General features: G+C 31.3%; 2 protein-coding genes across 2 annotated transcripts; one reads left to right on the top strand and one right to left on the bottom strand.

The window, feature by feature from the left end:
- The first annotated feature begins 174 nt into the window (after positions 1-174).
- GS1 (Haloacid dehalogenase-like hydrolase (HAD) superfamily protein) lies at positions 175-5,279 on the top strand. Its single transcript, XM_085739317.1, has 6 exons — positions 175-341; positions 438-662; positions 2,649-2,709; positions 2,847-2,994; positions 3,182-3,261; positions 4,826-5,279. Exons 1-6 carry the CDS (start codon positions 266-268, stop codon positions 4,956-4,958), a joined length of 723 nt encoding a protein of 240 aa, XP_085595443.1. The 5' UTR covers positions 175-265; the 3' UTR covers positions 4,959-5,279.
- A 6,315-nt stretch (positions 5,280-11,594) lies between these two features.
- On the bottom strand, positions 11,595-13,459 carry IAA33 (indole-3-acetic acid inducible 33). Its single transcript, XM_085733030.1, has 2 exons — positions 12,707-13,459; positions 11,595-11,978 (listed from the first exon to the last, which is right to left on the bottom strand). The coding sequence occupies exons 1-2, from the start codon at positions 13,138-13,140 to the stop codon at positions 11,891-11,893; spliced, it is 522 nt and encodes a 173-aa protein (XP_085589156.1). The 5' UTR covers positions 13,141-13,459; the 3' UTR covers positions 11,595-11,890.
- Positions 13,460-18,261: the final 4,802 nt, after the last annotated feature.

Raw genomic sequence — 18,261 nt, 5'->3', positions numbered from 1 at the left:
AGGCAGGGGCATAGATGGAAAGGGAAAAAGAATAAACTACAGAGGGTGTATGATAGTAGTGTGTGGATAGATGAATCTAACGACGGTGGGAAATTTTGGTCCAACTTGGCCCGTGGGTTGCAAACTAAACGGACCACAAATTAAAAAGGCAGTTTTCACTTTTCACACACTCTCATCTGAGATCGGAATCAAGGCTCTGAGCTGTTGTCACAACCAACGCAGTTTCCATTTCCGTTTTCCAGTGTTGTCTCATAACAGCGCAACAATGACCAATCCCTCCTCCGTCGATGTCAGAAAACCAATCACACATGTCGTTTTTGACATGGACGGTCTCTTGCTAGGTAATTCATTTTCAAACTACATTTTTTTTTTTTTTACATGGATTATCAGTGAGACCCTTTTTGCTGTTTATTACGAATTTCATGATCTTATTGCAGACACTGAGAAGTTCTATACTCAAGTTCAAGAAATTATACTTGCTAGATACAATAAAACTTTTGAATGGCCTCTCAAGGCAAAGATGATGGGCATGAAAGCGATTGAAGCTGCTAAGGTTTTTGTTGAAGAGACTGGAATCAGTGATTCTCTTTCTGCCGACCAATTTCTTGTTGAAAGAGAAGATATGCTGCGGAGTTTGTTTCCAACAAGCGAGCTCATGCCAGGTAAATGGAATTAATACACAAAATCTGTAATAATTTAACAAGATGAACTAATTGAATGTAACTACATGTGTTGGTGTCAGATACCGACACATTTTGAAAACCTGACAAACTTCGATCGCAAGTGTCGGTGCTGCAGATAAATTGAAAGCTCTGGTAATAGTACATGATTAAAAAATGGTATATGAATGAATCGATACATTTTTATATATGTCTTATTGACTATCAAGGATTACTGATATTTTACTTAGTTTTTATTGATTTGTATAAATTGGCATAGATTGATAGATGATTGTTCGAAAGTACAGAAAAACATCATGCCATCTTCTATGCGCTAAGTGTTTGTGCTTAAATAAATGTGAATATGTGATGTCGATGTCTTTGAGACCCTGCAGAAGGCATACTGAAAAGCAAGTCATGTGTGTTTTGTTATATGTAGGATACTTCGTCTTACTTCATGATTGATAATAATGATTTGTTCAAATTTGCAGTTTCTGCCAATAGTTGTTCATTCTCATTTTTGCCTCCACTTCTGATTTGTTAAAATTTACATGTTCATGTTTTCAAGTCCTGGAAACAACCTTTGTGTAAAAATAGGGTAAGGTTGCGTACAATACACCAAATGGTGGGACCCCTTCCGGACCCTGCGAAGCTTTAGTGCACCGGGGTGCCCTTTTTTTATTCTTTTCACAACTTGTAAGGATTTCTCTGCTTTTCCGAAAGAATGAAACTTATTCTAGCACCCTTTTTATTGGTTTTTTTTTTTTTGGCGTAATTTTTAAGATTCCACGCTTTCCAAGAAGGAACATGATCGATTGGTTTCATATTTCTATTCATCCATGTTCTCCATCAAACAGTTATGTAGCTGTATATTATATTTTTTTAAAAAGAGAGTCTGTATCTAGTCGTATATTTTGTGTAGGAAACCTTCACAATAAATAGCAGAAATCTTTTTCATTAATGACTTCTATTTGTCCAGTCATTGATTTCCCCCCTCAATTAAGCTATTGGATAAAAATCTGTAATGAATCTTCACCTTGTTGAGTTGAACACTTTGGTTTGTGATACTACTTCATTTAATTTTTGCAGTCTTCTTAAACTTTAATATTTTTGGTTAAGATTTAAGAAGTCTGATTCAATACTTTTGGCATCTGTAATTCTTCTTTTGCTCTGGTGAAATCTTGGAAAGATTCATCTCAATATGTAACTAATTGGGTTGAGAAGATTTCACGCTGTCACACGCTGCATTATGATATTTGTGGAACCTCAAATTGAAACCTTAGAGCTTGCTTTGAAGTCATTAAACCTTATTTAGCATGTTTCAACTTTCAACTATGATTTTGTAATTTGTTGCCACCTAGTACTTCTCTGTATATTATTGATATTTACCGGCATATATGAAGACATATCTTTGACATGAATTTATAATTTTCTTACTTTTTAATGGCTTCAAGTAGACATGTTCTGAAATGTTTATGTTGGTTTGCTTGGTATATATTGGAGCAACTTCTTTTTGAAGATATGGGTGTAGAATTCCTTTCTGCGTGGAATTTTTGAAACATCATATATCCGCATCTCAAATTGTTTTGCATTGAAATAAATTTTCTACAGATGATGATCTGCTGTTTGTAATGGGGTTTGCACATGTTTGCTTATATAAAAGTCTTCCAAGTGCGCAAGATTAAAACTTCTTCCTATGTATAGGTTCTCTTTGGTATCTTTTCCACTATAACTGTTGCTTATATTTTGTAAATATTGAACTTTACTCAGGTATTGTAGACTCAAACTTAGGAACAACATCAATTTCTTTTATCCAAACTAGTTTGTTTATTAGGGTATATATTTAGCTTGTCACATTGAAAAGACAGGATTGCTAATTCGCCATGCAAGTACTTTAGTATGTGTCATACGCACTACTGAAGTGCGTATGACAGACTACCACTTTTTTTATATGCTGATGTTCTTCTGCCTGCTTTTCATTTGTAATAGGTGTTAGTCGTTTACTCAAGCATCTACATGCAAAAGGAGTTCCAATTGCCGTGGCAACTGGGTAAATTTCATCCATCTCGTGTTACTTTTTTGTCTTTTACTTTTTTTTTTTTTTTGGGGTTAAAGAAAAGAGATTTATTTCATGTTAATGTATCTTGAAGAACTTATAGAAAGTTGTTTTGTCAATTTTCCCCACAGTTCTCACAAGCGACATTTTGAACTGAAAACGCAAAGACACGGGGAAATGTTTTCTCTGATGCATCATGTTGTTCTTGGTGATGACCCTGAAGTTAAACAAGGCAAACCATCACCAGATGTATTTCTTGCTGCAGCCAGGAGATTTGAGGTATATATATATCAATTAATGACTTTTGTGAACTTGGTGACAAATTTGTTTGCAAAGAACACAAATGCATTTTCCTGGTTTCAATTTAAGGCTGGGTTCAATTTATTAATTATTGTATTTCCAACTTTGTTGAGTTTGTGATCATACATAGTGATGTTTTAATTAACGATACATTGATGATCAACAGGGTGGACCAGTGGATCCGAGTAATATTCTTGTTTTTGAAGATGCACCCTCTGGAGTTCGTGCAGCTAAGAATGCTGGAATGTAAGTGATTTGAAGCGTTCAATGATGTTTATTGTTTTGTTTTTTAACTAAACATATATGGTGAAACAAGAAGAAGAAAATAACAGACAGATATAATGAGTTAACTAATCAACCCATCCATGATTGTACATCATCTGTTTATATATACTAGCTGCAGTGCGCCTAACTACTGATAACCGCAACTAAGGCACCAATAGAATCAGAAAACCATATAACATTCACACACTAGTCATTCAATATATGTTCATAACATGCTGTGGTGTACAAAGCATGCCAACATACTAGCTGCTCAATATATGTTCATAACATAAATATACCGTGGTATAGAAAGCACATTTAGTAGAATGGGCATGTAATATAGTGCTACATCTATCAGTTTCAGACCCTGTATTACTACATGTTCGGTAATGAACCAGAAAGATATATTGGTGATTTGGAATTGATGAAATTTAATTCCTGTACTCGTAACAAATTCTTTCTATACTCACCGATTTCATCTGCAAAACATTTATATGTTTACTGGGCTCTTTCGATTCTCTTGCCCTCTCTCGAGTATACTAAATGTGAATGTTGATATAGGGTCTGTTTGGATTGACTTATTTGAGCTTATCCACTGGTATAAGCACATGCAAGACTGTTTGGGAGAGCTTATGAAAACAACTTGTCACATGTCCAACGCTATTTTAACTTATTTTCATAAGCTCTCCAGGTTAGTTTTTGAGAACAGCTTATAGCTTATATGAAAATAGTTTGACTTTATTTTATATTTTGTTATAGAAATAGCCTAGACATAAGCACTTATATGATAAGTATTTATGCTATAAGGGCTTAATTAAATTATTTATCCGAACAGACCCATAATAATGTTTGTTACCTATGTATATGAGGCGTAAAAACTCGAAAATATGAATCTCAGAAGCTGGGCTGTTGAATCCATTCCACGGTCTTTATGTTATTGCAATGGCTATGTTTGAATGTGTCAATCGATTTCATGTCCCAGTTGATAATATTTACCAGCCAAATACAATCAGTGAAATGCATACTGTGAATTATTTCTTAACCTTTATATTCTTTTTGGATTTTTAAGCAATATCTTTTTCCTCTCAATAAACACTTATATATTTATATGCTATGAATTATTTGGTCTTAGTGTTGTCAATCACAGATAGCGGATTGTTAAAATTCCACTACGCAGTAGTGCTATAGCGCCACTGTAACAGATATTTGACAATATCGTATACGCGTATCACGGAACAATAGCGGTGTGTTCAAATTCCACTACGCTATAGCGGTATAGCGCCACTATAACTGCTATTTAACCGGTATAGCGCCACTATAACTGCTATTTAACAACACAGTTTGAGCTAGGATCGCATATAGTGTGTTGCCTCAGAACACTCGGTTATGATGATTTTTACTCGTTCCAATTTCTTACCACTCATTCCTCACCTTGATCAATTTCATTACATTTTATTTTCATTAAACACAGATACATGCATTGTGAAATTATGATTAGTTTGATTTTGTTAAATTTGTTAAATTTTGTTTGTTACACGTGTTGTAGGTCTGTTGTTATGGTTCCTGATCCAAGGCTGGACAAATCTTTTCAGGATGCAGCAGACCAAGTTTTGAACTCATTGTTGGATTTCAACCCTAGTGAGTGGAGTTTACCTCCGTTTGAAGATGATGGAAATTGAATGTGAGCTTCCAAGACTGTTTGTCATTCAATTTTATTTCACTGGTGCCAGAAAAAGCTGTCCATCTTTTCTCCAATTAGTTGGACGAATAATTAATCCATTTCCATGGAGTTCTAGTTATTTATATGCTCGTGCTTGGTAATACTTACTACACTCAATATCGGTTTGAGATCTTAGAGCATCTACAATAGTCATTTTTTAAGGAACCCATTTTGGATTTCATACACTATTATCAAATGGTTCCTCACAACGTCGTGTCCTATTTATGCAACTCATGCACATTTTGCTCCAATGGTAATAAATTATGCAACTCTTCAGCAACCCACACTATCATGATGTAGAATGTTGTTCTCCTTTTTTTATGCACTGGTTATTGAAAGGAAACAAATGATTTATTCTATTGCTACCGTAGCTTAATTATGGTATGGTCCCTCAACCATTTCTATGAAACCCACATTTAAATTCCACCAATTAGAAGAACACTCGTGATTTATTATGAATGTGTATTACATAATTCTTGCAGTCCATCACATTTCATAATATATGATTTGACCTTTTTAGTTGAGCGGTTTGGTTAAATTGATTGTACTAATTTCAAGCATTATAGACATGAAATTCTAATATGTATATATAGAAAATTATACATGGAAGACAAGCGGCCAAAACTGAGATTTATAGTTTGTTTATTATGAAATGTAGATTGTTTGATAAAAGATTGATTTCCAGCTTGATGTGTATAATACGTTTAACCTTTCCATAAATCAATTCGACTAATGATTTTCTTATATTCAACCAATATTTTAACATTATTAACATAACATTTGTGGTATGGCTCACTTTACTGTACGAACTAATTCGAAAATATTTTTACACTGCTTGCCTTGATCTTTCTCAATGTATTCCATGTAATTTTTAAAAACAATTTTACTGATACATACTAATTTCTAAAAACAATTTTTTTTAACTTGGTCTATATATTCCATGTAATTTTTTTGACAGATTTTTCCATTCTGTTTAAATTCGTAAATGTCCTTTTGAAAGGCTTGATATTATTATGAGTCCCACAGTCAGGGGCGGATCTGGGATGAAATTATCAATGTGGCTAATTATTTTAGCAAAGTTTATTACGCTAAAAAAATAAAAATTGTTCATATTTTAGTGGAATTTGACTTTTTTTTAATTGTAACTTAAATAACATGATAAAATAAGATAAAATATTTTAAATAAATGGTCAATTCGAAGTAAAAAATCTCATCCAAAAAATGTATCCCTTTATATATATTTATTGATTACGTAGAGTAAGTTACAAAGTTTTAATATATGATGATGTTGCAACTAATAAAACATATCAAACACTATAGTCTAGTGGTTGATGAGTTATTAGTGGTTGAGAGTTATTATTGAAGTTTATGCCGTGTCGATTCCATCATATTCTTTTTTACATTTATGTTATATTAATTAATTCTTTTAAAAAATGACAAAAACAATAGTCCAAACTTAAACCCAAGATTTGAGTTAGGAAAACATGCACTTGACCAAAAGACCAATACATCATATATAATTATATTTCCAAATTAAAAATATATGATATAAAATTTGGGATTGAATATTAAAAAAAAAATAAAAAAAAATTGAGCTGGGCTGGTGTGGCAATAGCCACACCCAGCCTTGAAGGGATTCGTCCCTGCCTGCAGTAATAAAACCTTTGAATTTGCAAATCCATGATAATTGAGAGATTTGTCCCTCTTTCAAAAAAAAAAAAAAACAGAAAGAGACTTGTTCCTATCGCTTATGTGGCACCGTATTGGTTAGGGTTGAGATTTTTTTTGGTCAAGTAACCTTAGTGGCTGGAGTTTACACATTTTAAATGTGGAGAAGTGGGGTGACATAGGTTCGAACCCGTGTCTCTATATAAATTATGCAATGTCTCTACCAACTGAGAATGTATCTGAACCAAGATTATCATTTTTTTCCCCAAAATTCATATAATTTATAAGACGTAAAGATAAGTTAATCTTCATCTTTTATTTCAAAAATTAAAGTGATACACAATATAAATCGTTACTTATAACAACAACACATTTTTAGTTTCCCACCTAACGTATCTTTACAAAATGCACCACTTTTGTATCCAAAGAAGATACAATTTTGATGACAATATATAGTACAACCAGTTATGCAACATGTATATTCATTGCTTCCCACATCACATGATGGTTGAAGCTCTACCACCGGGATCTTCAAACCAGTAATGAAACCTGAACCAATATATAATAATAATCACTATTTTGTTGAAGAGATGAACGCATATGTGGTCCATGAATATTAATACTGGTATAAAAATACATAACAATTTTCCCTTAAAAAAACATAACAATTCTCAATTAAAGTTAGTAGATTATTTATGAAAGATACAAGGGTTAATTATGTTTTTGGTCCCTACAAAATTGCGACCTTGTAAGTTTAGTAACTTAAGAGTTTAAGCATAAATTAAACAAATTTGGATTGAGGAAGGACTAATATTGAGTGCAGAAATTTTTTGTAGGGATTAAAAAAGCTATTAAAATTAAGTAAGGACTAAACTTAGAAGGTCACCATTTTATAGGGACCGAAAACATATTTAACCCAAGATACAACTCAAAGATAAAATAAATTACCTGAAAAGAGCAAAGCAATGCATGAAACACCCAAAAGATAGATTGATAGTGGTGAAAAGCCATTTTAACAGAATTTGATCTTATATTTTACAAGAAGTAAGACTAACATCATTTCTATTTCCATTATATAGACTTAGTAAATGTAATTTTGAATAACGTTAATATTTGCATTTATTATAATATCATTAAAAATCATTTGTATTGAATAACATATTTTACAAGAAGTAAGACTAACATCATTTCCATTTCCATTATACAGACTTAGTAAATGTATTATTTTGAAATAACGTTAATATTTGCATTTATTATAATATCATTAAAAATCATTTGTAAGAATAAAGTTTCCTTTATTTGTAATGACTAAATAAATGCATTTAAATGTAATGTAGTAAACATATGTATAAATCAACAGTAGTCGGCCAGAGTTTAGTCCAACTAAAATATAGACAACACGATTATAATATTTTTAAAATGATAATGGATAATGTTAACCGGTGTTCTTGGGCAATGGTTAAAAATACCAAAAAAGAAAGTGATTACTAAAAAAGTTTTTTTTTGATTTTTTATTGATTAATTACACAATTTTCAATGCAATAACTATCATATAATTTCCTTTTTTAGTATTATCCTTAACCAGTGCCCGGGGCACCGGTTAACATTTCCCTTTTAAAATTTAGGGTTAAATATGTTTTTGGTCCTTATAAATATACCAACTTTTTGTTTTAGTCCCTCTAAAATTTTCCTTCAACTTTTAGTCCCTATAAAATTTTCAATCACTACTTTTGTCCCTATTTTAAAGTTAATTTTTGTATTTTTTAATAAAATTGTGCAGAAATGTGTAGAATATTATAAAAATCTTTCTCAAAAAAATTAGAATTTTTTAACAAAACATAAATTTAATATGAATATTTAACCATAAAAAATATAAAAATTCATATTAAATTCATGTTTTGGTAAAAAATTCTAAATTTTTTTGGGAGATATTCTTATAATATTATGAATTTTCTGCAACAATTCTATTCAAAAATATGAATTCTACGTATGAGTTTACTTTAAAATAGGGACCAAAAGTAGTGATTGAAAATTTTATAGGGACTAAAAGTTGAAGGAAAATTTTAGAGGGACTAAAATGAAAAGTTGGTATATTTATAGGGACCAAAAACATATTTAACCCTAAAATTTAATCAAGTGATTGAATTCAAGTAGTTAATGATTTTCATCAAAGAACAAATCGTTTAAGAAAATTCAAATTCAATTATTTAGTGAAATAATTTATGACCAAACTATGCTTATCTCACAACCGAACTCTGAATTATCGGGACCCATTATCATTAGAACCGGATGGTTAGCACAAAAAAATTGAAATCATCAATGTGAACAATTATTCCTACAATATTGTATAATATTTTGTTTCCTCAATTTTACTTGTAGTTTATTTTTTTTAGGTCTTTATCCTGACTATCACATATATTTTAATATAAAAGAAATTTAAAATATAAAAAAAATCAAATGAAGAGTAAAACAATGCAATCAAATGTTAATAATATTATTTAAATACTACCATTGAAACTCATTTGCAAAATTAATAAACACTCATTCTAATCCTTTCAAAGTTTAAGATTTAGACAACTCATTCTCACCCTTCGAAAGTTTAAGATTTTGATGCTTCCATAAACTCCAAAAAAATTGTGGCCATTCGCTGAGCATGTTCTTGTGTCGGAGTTTGCAATAAAGAAAAATAACATTTACGGCTGCGGTTAACATCATTCCACAATTCAAGTACCATCTACCTCACTTGGACCGCAAATGAGCATTCAAGTAATTATAAATAAAATTATTTGTGGAATCCTTAACATGTGCTCATAACTCTTAAAAAATGTATTCATGAGAAGATAAAAAATTACAACATTATTCTCATCATTTACCATATACACATGAATTGAAATATATTTGAATCGAGAATGGTGCTTGTAATATTATTAAAATGTACAATTAAAAAAAATAATCAATTGTATCACCTTAAAAACTGAAAGTGATTTTGTGACAAAATATTTTTGCAAATTGATCAACTATTATGGAACGAGTGGGTTAAAAACTAATACTACTATGTTTTAGTTTTCTTAATAAATGTGATTTTTTCTTTCTTATAATATGGGACGGAGGGAGTATACTTTAGAATAGGTGATATATAGAATACTCTAGGGTGGTGGAGGACTTCTGTAGTGAAATACAAAATGTCAAATCCTAAATCATTCCCTGTGTGCACTGAAACTAGTAAGGGAGCACATCTATGAAAGTTCAGTGCATGTTTATACTTTAATGACATGCATATTGGACCATTAACACAAGCTAACAAAACCCATTTAATTAGTAGAGGGGGCAACACAGTGGGCTTAATCAGCATCACCCAACTTGCATATATGTGGAAGGAGAAATTCTTAGGTGGTCTAGGACCAAGAAATTTTCTTTGGTCACAACCAAAGAATGAAGAGAGAGAAGAGAGAGAAAATGGAAAGTATTTGTTTATTTGTGAAGAGAAAGAGAAGGGAAAAACTCTATGTGTGACCAAACCAAATTTCTTGGTCCTGGTTCACACAAGAGTTTCTCAGGTGGAAGAGCATTTAAGGGTCAATGTTTCTTTTAACATTGTATATTGTTTTTGGTAGGCTTATCTATCCCTTGTACCTGGTTTCTTTCTATACATTGATTTGCCATTGAAAAAACTGTGTCCAGTTTCAATTATTCAGAAATAAATGCAATTGTTTTCCTTTCTTAGTTTGTTCTTGTTATATTTGAGTCGTGATAATAGACAAACAAACTGTGAGACCTGCATTACCCTTTGATAAATTAAGAGTAATAAAATCAAGCTTAAATATATCGGAATAGGCAGAGAAAAAGAGAATGTGAACTTTATTTCACTCTATCATAGAATATAAAGCAATGCTATTTGTTATGATCATTAACTATAAGGCAGGCAAGAATTATACGTAATAAGAAAACAAAAATTGAACCAACACATATCAGTGGCTGGAGACAAATTCAAGGGTGAAGATTTATTCTTGCATTTTTGTTAAATGATGATTTGTACCAACAAGCAATTCTCTAGAATATATCCAAAACAGTGGTGCTATTTATCGCGAGGTGTTTTATCCCGAATCTCTCATGAATTTGTACCAATTAAAACTTGTTATGGCTGGAAAACAAGGAGGTAATGGGTGTTATTAAAGTCAAACTTTCAAGTGTGCAGCGCTGTTAATTCTATCGGGATCTCGTCGTGATGCTATTTGTCGTTATGACAAACATTTTCCTATCCAAAAAATAGAGTGAAAATTACGTTTCATTCTACTCCACTTTTTTTCATCCCGCTCTCTCATCTGTTTTAAAATATTCAAACAAAACATACCAACAGAGAGAGTAAGAGAAAAATGAATGATTGATTTCATGTTTTACCTTAGTTATTTCATCGTTTTGCACCCTGAATGAATGTTTGAAATGAAGATCTCAGCCGATCAAGTACACTATATTTTTTTTAGATAAAAATCTAACAATATCTAGATTTTTTTTCTTCTTCTAAAAACTATAATTTTTTTAAAATAAATAAATAAATAAATAACGATTCCATATATATTAAAACCAGCCTTTGCAAGGTCCAGAGTTCGAATCCCGGACACCACAAAAAAAAACCAGCCTTTGCATAATATTTTTAGATTCCTTCTATTTTTGGTGAAACTTTTAGATACTTCCTCATCCATAATATTTAGCCTTCTCATAATTGTTTCAGACACTTCGTTAACCCCTGATCTCTCCTCCTATTTCAGTGCACTCGGCTTTCTCGCTCTCTTTCTCACTCTCTTGCTTATCAATCTATATATTAGTTTTATTCTATATTATATATATACTATATGTACCACCTTTGGAACTATATATATATATATATGTGTGTGTGTGTGTCCTTTTCGTTAATCGTACACCAATCTGAGAAACAAAGAAATATTTTTGCTGATCGCTAGTGAAAAAACAATATCTCTTTTATTCATACAAAGCACAACTTTACTTACATGTAATTTCAATTGGATTAATTAACTAACTCATAATTAACCAGCATTTCTTGCTGGCGTTATACTAGTACACCGATCTTATTACTGACCATCTCAATATATATAGCCAAATTATTTTAATTTACTTCATACTTTTCCTGAAAGTACAAATTAAATTAACATCCCCAAAAGCCAAAATGATTAACCATCTTTCATGTTTTTGATGTGGTAGCTAAGTTTATGCCTCTCCTGTACTTCTTGTACCTTTCCTTGAGCTCCCCTTCGCAGGAAGTATCCGAATTCTCTTTGCCACACGTACAAAATCTCTGAATGCAAACACATACATAACTATCAAAATAATAATAATCATTGCATGCTTATAATAATAAATAAATACAAATTATAAGCCAATTAACTCTATTAAAAAATTGAATTTACAAATTAAAAATTAGAAACGAAAAAAAATCCATCTCAAATATCATGTTAAGTGTTAGCGACACAAAATTTGAAAAAGACTCTTTATATATGTTTTCAATTCTAATTTATGTTGGTAATTCAAATTTTTATTCTTTCTAACAAAGAATATAAGGTAACCAAGTGATTATAATCAAATGGTTAATGAGTTTTACTAAATGACGGATGTTCGGGAGAACATGAACTTGATTCTTGAACGAAACATTTTTTTTTTCTTTCAGATTTTACTTGTCTTGCGGCCAAACTCACTACTAGGACTCTTTCTCGTAAGAATCAGAGGGTTAACACAAATAAAATAAAAAGTTTCGTTTGCTGGTTTGGTAGAGATTAACACGATCACCCACAATATTAAGTATTATAGTAACGTAAAATTTTCAATTAATTAATTATATGGCATGGTTTTTTTTTTTTTTGACAGGAATTATATGGCATGATTGACAACTGATTATCTAGTTTTTCATTTAGAAGCTATATTTTTCTCAAGTAGCATTTATAAACAAGCAAAATAAATAGCTCATAATAATTAATTAAGGAAAAGAGAAATTTATATAACTGAGAGATGAACAAGATCGATGCTTACTTCCAGGTAAGATCACCAGCAAGAAGAAGATCATTCTCCATGTCTTCATAGGCAATAACATGACCAGGAATGGCATTAGAAAGATCAAGATGATGATCACCGGTGTCGCAGTCGTCGGTGCAATCGACAAACATCTGGCGGAGAGCCTTGGCCAGACTTTGGTAGCTACCGTGGTTGTGAAGGCTGATGCGTTGGCAGATCGAACGGCCCTCCAACACAACTGTCACAGCAGGAACTACACTACTAGAGACAAGATCATCATCCAGCTCAAGCCCAGGTGAGAGTGTTTGAAGTTTGTTGTACTTGGTTTTTTTATTATTACTGGCATAGAAATTAGCCAAAGATGAAGAACTATTTGAAGAGGATGCACCTATGATATTTTTCTGTCTTCTATGATCTTGTTGCCATCTTTGGGGGTCAAAACTGTTCATCATGAGTATGAGTATAGTTGTGCAATTTGACCAAAGAAGAAGAAATATATGTGTATATGTGCACTCCAGAGTGCTAGTGCAAATGGTAATTGGATGTAACTAATTAACGCTAGTTTTTAATTAATTTTGAATCTAATTATAGGTAGAAATGGATCAAAACAGAAAAGGGTTTGTTTGTGGTGTTCCTGGGGCACTATGCTTGATGATACATATAAAGTATATATATATTTGATTGATGTTGAGAAATGAAAATGTACATGTAGTAAGCACAAATGTCGGGAGTGGTCAGATAGATGTCTAGAATCCACCCCACTCTCGTGGCTTAGTTTTACTTTTTCAAGATCATATTTAATAGGCTTAAATATGTGTCCGGTCCCTGCAAATAGGCCGCAGTTGAATTTTAGTCCCTGTACTTACTAATCCTCCCAAACCTTCCCTGCAATTATTAATCACTTAAAATTTGGTCCAAATTAAGTTAATCCGCCTACGTGGCAGGTGATTAGCGACGTGGCACTTATGTGGCACCAGCTGACTGGGTAAGCACCTCGCTGACTCAGCTTTTTATACCCAAACTTCCATTTTTGCCCTTAATGAAACAAGAGGCATGTGAAATGACCAAGTTAGCCCTGGCTTTCCCTTCCTTCATCCCATACTTTTTCCCGTCATTTCTCTGTTCTTCCATAGTTTCCATTCCAGAATTTCTTTTTCCAAAATTTCTCTTTTGTTACCCAATCTTTAAATTTTCATTCCAAAACAATAACATAGGTGAATCAGAAAGGCAAGAAATTTGAACAAAAGTGATAATGACAACAACATTTGATACCATGATATAAACAACAACATTCGATCAATTTCATTCACAGAATCTTGTTTCATCAATTCATATTCTTTTTCCATTTTGCTTCAGGGTGAGTTGTCGATTGATATGATTGCAGATTGTTTTGTTCAATTTCATTGATTTTGCACTATTTCCCAAATTTCTAGGGTTCCGGCCACCGGCAACCACCGTCATTTTCCTCCGCAACTCTCAACCAGTTGTTCTCTACAAAAACGAAACCAAAAAAACGTTGATTTGGAACCGTTGATCGTGCTCGTGAAACATATAGCCCTATCTTTGATCTCATCTGTTATTTGAAAAGATTCGGGTATTGATGAATTTGTTTGATTTTGGAGTGATAATAAGAGGATCTCTGTGTTTTTGAACAGATTTGGTTGTTGCAAGTGTTGAACTGTAGCAATCCTCCCAATCACTACACCGAACCTCCTCACGTTCCGTTTCCGACCGATCTGGTTGTAGTTCCGTTTCATTTGTGATTCTGGTTTGTGATTTGGCTGTTGAGAACGTTGCCGGAAATATTCGGAATTTGGAGGAGGCGGAGGAGGATGAAAATTCTCCCAATTCTAAACGGAAGAAGTTTCGGAAGCTGTTGATTCATTTTGATGCGCGGTTGAAAATGATGAGAGAAAAGGAAGAATGTAAATTGCTGATTGATAAGAGCAGATGAAGATGATGCTCACTAGGTTGAAGATGGAGATCAAAGCCAAGGATATTTTAGTCATTTCATGTATGTCTTGTTTCATTAAGGGCAAAAATGGAAGTTTGGGTATAAAAAGCTGAGTCAGCGAGGTGCTTACCCAGTCAGCTGGTGCCACATAAGTGCCACGTCGCTAATCACCTGCCACGTAGGCGGATTAACTTAATTTGGACCAAATTTTAAGTGATTAATAATTGCAGGGAAGGTTTGGGAGGATTAGTAAGTACAGGGACTAAAATTCAACTGCGGCCTATTTGCAGGGACTGGACACATATTTAAGCCTATTTAATACTAGTGTACTCAAATCCTATAACTCTTACTACTAATTTTTTCCTTTTAAAATATCTCAATCTCTTAAACCGGTTAAGGGTATGTATGGGTGAAGAGATTTCGAGAGAGGGGAGAAGATGACTTACTATAAAATGTTCATGAATATGCACATGTGACAACGTTTCCATGCTAGCTTAAAAAATAATGATGCAAAACCTTTTGCCACATCCACTAGACCATGAATGGTCGACCATAATCCACTCGCTGCTCATACCTATTGGATTTTGTTACATCCAAAAAATGTATCCCGTTCATTTTCATAATTAACATCAGAATGATTGTAATCATCGAAACAATTCAGCCCACGCTCTTGATGACAATGTCTAGGAAGACAACCTAGCACTACACGCTAAAGGAACACGCCTTTACTTTTTGAGGAATTTTCAAGTTTCAAATTTTCACTCGATTTTCATTAACACAAAGAATATTATTTATCCACTAGGTCCTCCATAATAAGATGGTAGAGCGATTTCACACTATACTTTCCATGATTGGTAAACTTCCAAGCATATTCATGACAATCAATATCACCATAAATTGGCATGTAAAACATAGTAGTAATCTCTATTATATATATTTGCCTTAATTTTTTTTGAAAAGTACACTTGGCACTCTTCTATGTTAAACTTCATTTAATATATTACACACTTAAGCATCACTAATACACATGTGCACCTCATCATCTAATTTTAGCTTGATTATTGGCTATTGATAAATCATTGTTAAATATTAACACATGTTTGACCTTTCCATTTATTACAATTGATATCGATATGAATGTCAATACAAAAGTGGCATCCTATAAGAATATTCTCTCTATTGAACCTACAACCATTTCATTTTGTATGTGTATTTCCACTAATCAAACAATCACCCTTTAATGTCCATAAATGTCTTATAATTACGTGTGAAAAAAGTTCTAATTTAAGATATGCATCAACAATTGTATTGCTCAATTTTTCTCTATAAATATTGGTTCAACTTTCACCATTTCATATTCATTCAAAGAATTCAGAATGCTTTCCAAATATCGTAACGAAAGTTGTATATGATGGTGGTTCGGGTAAAAAGGTGTTTTCATTTATACTATTTTCTGTTAGTTTTCTCTCATTGTATTGTTTTTATTTGGTAGTATTATCTATCATTTTTTTTAAGTCACTTATAAATTCTAGACTTCTTTATCAAAGTCCAGGGATTATGAATCTAATATGTAACGTGGAGGCTAGACCTAGCAATTAGACATCTAAATTTTGAACTCACACCTTTCAAGCGATCATTTGATATCAGGATCAACACGTAGCAGCAGTACAATTTCGTCCAAGAATTTTTGAAGAATATTAAGATTGAGAAGGATTGATAAGGATCTATGAAACATGGAGATTTTTTTTTTCTTTCTATGAAACATGGATATAAACATGTACTAATGTTTTTTTTAGTGTTTACTGGCATTATCATCAAATTGTTGGTTGATAATTTATTTTTTTGGCTGAAATATATAATTTAGTTTTTTTTTGAAGGAATAATTTAGTTGTTTCTCCTTAAAAAAATAATTTGGTCGTTTCAAATTATAATTTTGCTACGTTAATGTTGTTGGTTTTTTTTGAAGGAATGTTGTTGGTTGGTTTTTATTGTCTTTGTTTATTTTTTCATATTTTTTAATTATATTTTAAAACAAAGCAATTTGATTAGGTGCACCAATAAAACAAAGTGATTTGATATATCAATAAAAAAAAATTGTTGGTATATACAAATTAACTCATTCACTATATACGAAATTACGAATCTATATTATTATAAAGATAAAAAAAAAATACACATGACATTTTAATTTACTTACAAGACTTAATTGCTCTTAATTCTTCATTTGTAAATTTCCTACAATAAACACGTTACTTCTTTTTGTTATTATTACTTACTCATATTAATTTAGTAATTTTTATGAACAGTCTTAATCAAATCAAGAAAGAGAAGATTTTCACGTGCCAAAGCAATTGCCCTTTTTTATGGTGAAAATTTTATAATTTTTTGTCAATCATTTCTATACATGCTAACAATTCAATTAATAATCTTAAACAAAATTAAAAAAATATCTACTTCGAATCTCTATAATAAACAAAAGGCATGCACAGCAAAAATAAATCAAAATAGGCGAATAATTATTGATTTAAATTGTACTAAAAAAAACTGATTATGATTTTATTATACAGTTTCCACTCTATTTTATTACTCAATTATAACTTAATCTTTGTATTTTCTTCATGATTTTTTTAATCTAAGAAAATAATATCCTAAGTAAATAGAAAATCATTTTAACGTATTAATTTTCCTACGAAAAATTTAAAAAAATAGTTTTCCAAATATTTGTTTTAATTTTTGGAAAAATAAATCAAGGAAGGCAAATTTTCCAATCAAACTTATTAGGCCATATTTTGTTAAAAAATTGAACAAGCAAGAATTTTGGTTAAGAAGTGTCCATTTAATCATACATTATCACTGCAAGAATTTTGTTTTGAATGAAAATTATATGCATTGATTTTAGTTGATTACATAATATGCATGTTCAAAGATAATTAATAACATTTACCTTCAATTCTTTAATGGTGATCATCATTTACCTTCAATTCCTTTTTCCTCTAAAAAATAATTTGTTCAATTCCTTCAACATGATAAATAATGGATGATTTGCGTTTTTAATCATATGTTTGATGTTCAATAATCTGCTAGCCTTTTCCCTATATATAGTCGATCCATCTTACATCATTTTCACTTGCTTATTCATTTCATATGATCTTATTACCTTTAAAAAAATTGCAATGGTACCATACACATCTTCCATTTCCGTTGTTTCTAAATATGAATCAACCATTAACGTTAGAAAAAAATTAATCAAACAACGTGTTTTACTTCTCTTGCTTGAAACAGAAATTTTATAACATCAAATAAAATGTATAATTAAATTAAATAAAGGATTAAATGACAATGAAAATTCATGAATGAGTTTGAATGAAAAATAACCGTTAAAATAAAGCTTATAAAATAAAGCTTAATTCTCTCGGAAGAAAATAAAGCTTAATGAAATTTTTTATTTAAAATAAAGCTTATAAAAATATCCAAATAAGATCAATTACATTGGACAAATCCTTTTGCTTAGTAATATTTGTTTTTTGATACATTTTACTTAGTATTTTAATCTCAACAAGAGTGCACTAAAGATCCTATGTAAATCTTCTTTCTTTTTTAATTTCACTAAGATAATAAA

This window comes from Medicago sativa, chromosome 8 (genome assembly GCF_051527215.1).
Source record: "Medicago sativa cultivar Bolivia chromosome 8, Bolivia_mono, whole genome shotgun sequence".
Classification (NCBI taxonomy): domain Eukaryota; kingdom Viridiplantae; phylum Streptophyta; class Magnoliopsida; order Fabales; family Fabaceae; genus Medicago; species Medicago sativa.
Note: the sequence above shows the minus strand (reverse complement) of the source record. Positions and strands in the feature narration are given on the sequence as shown.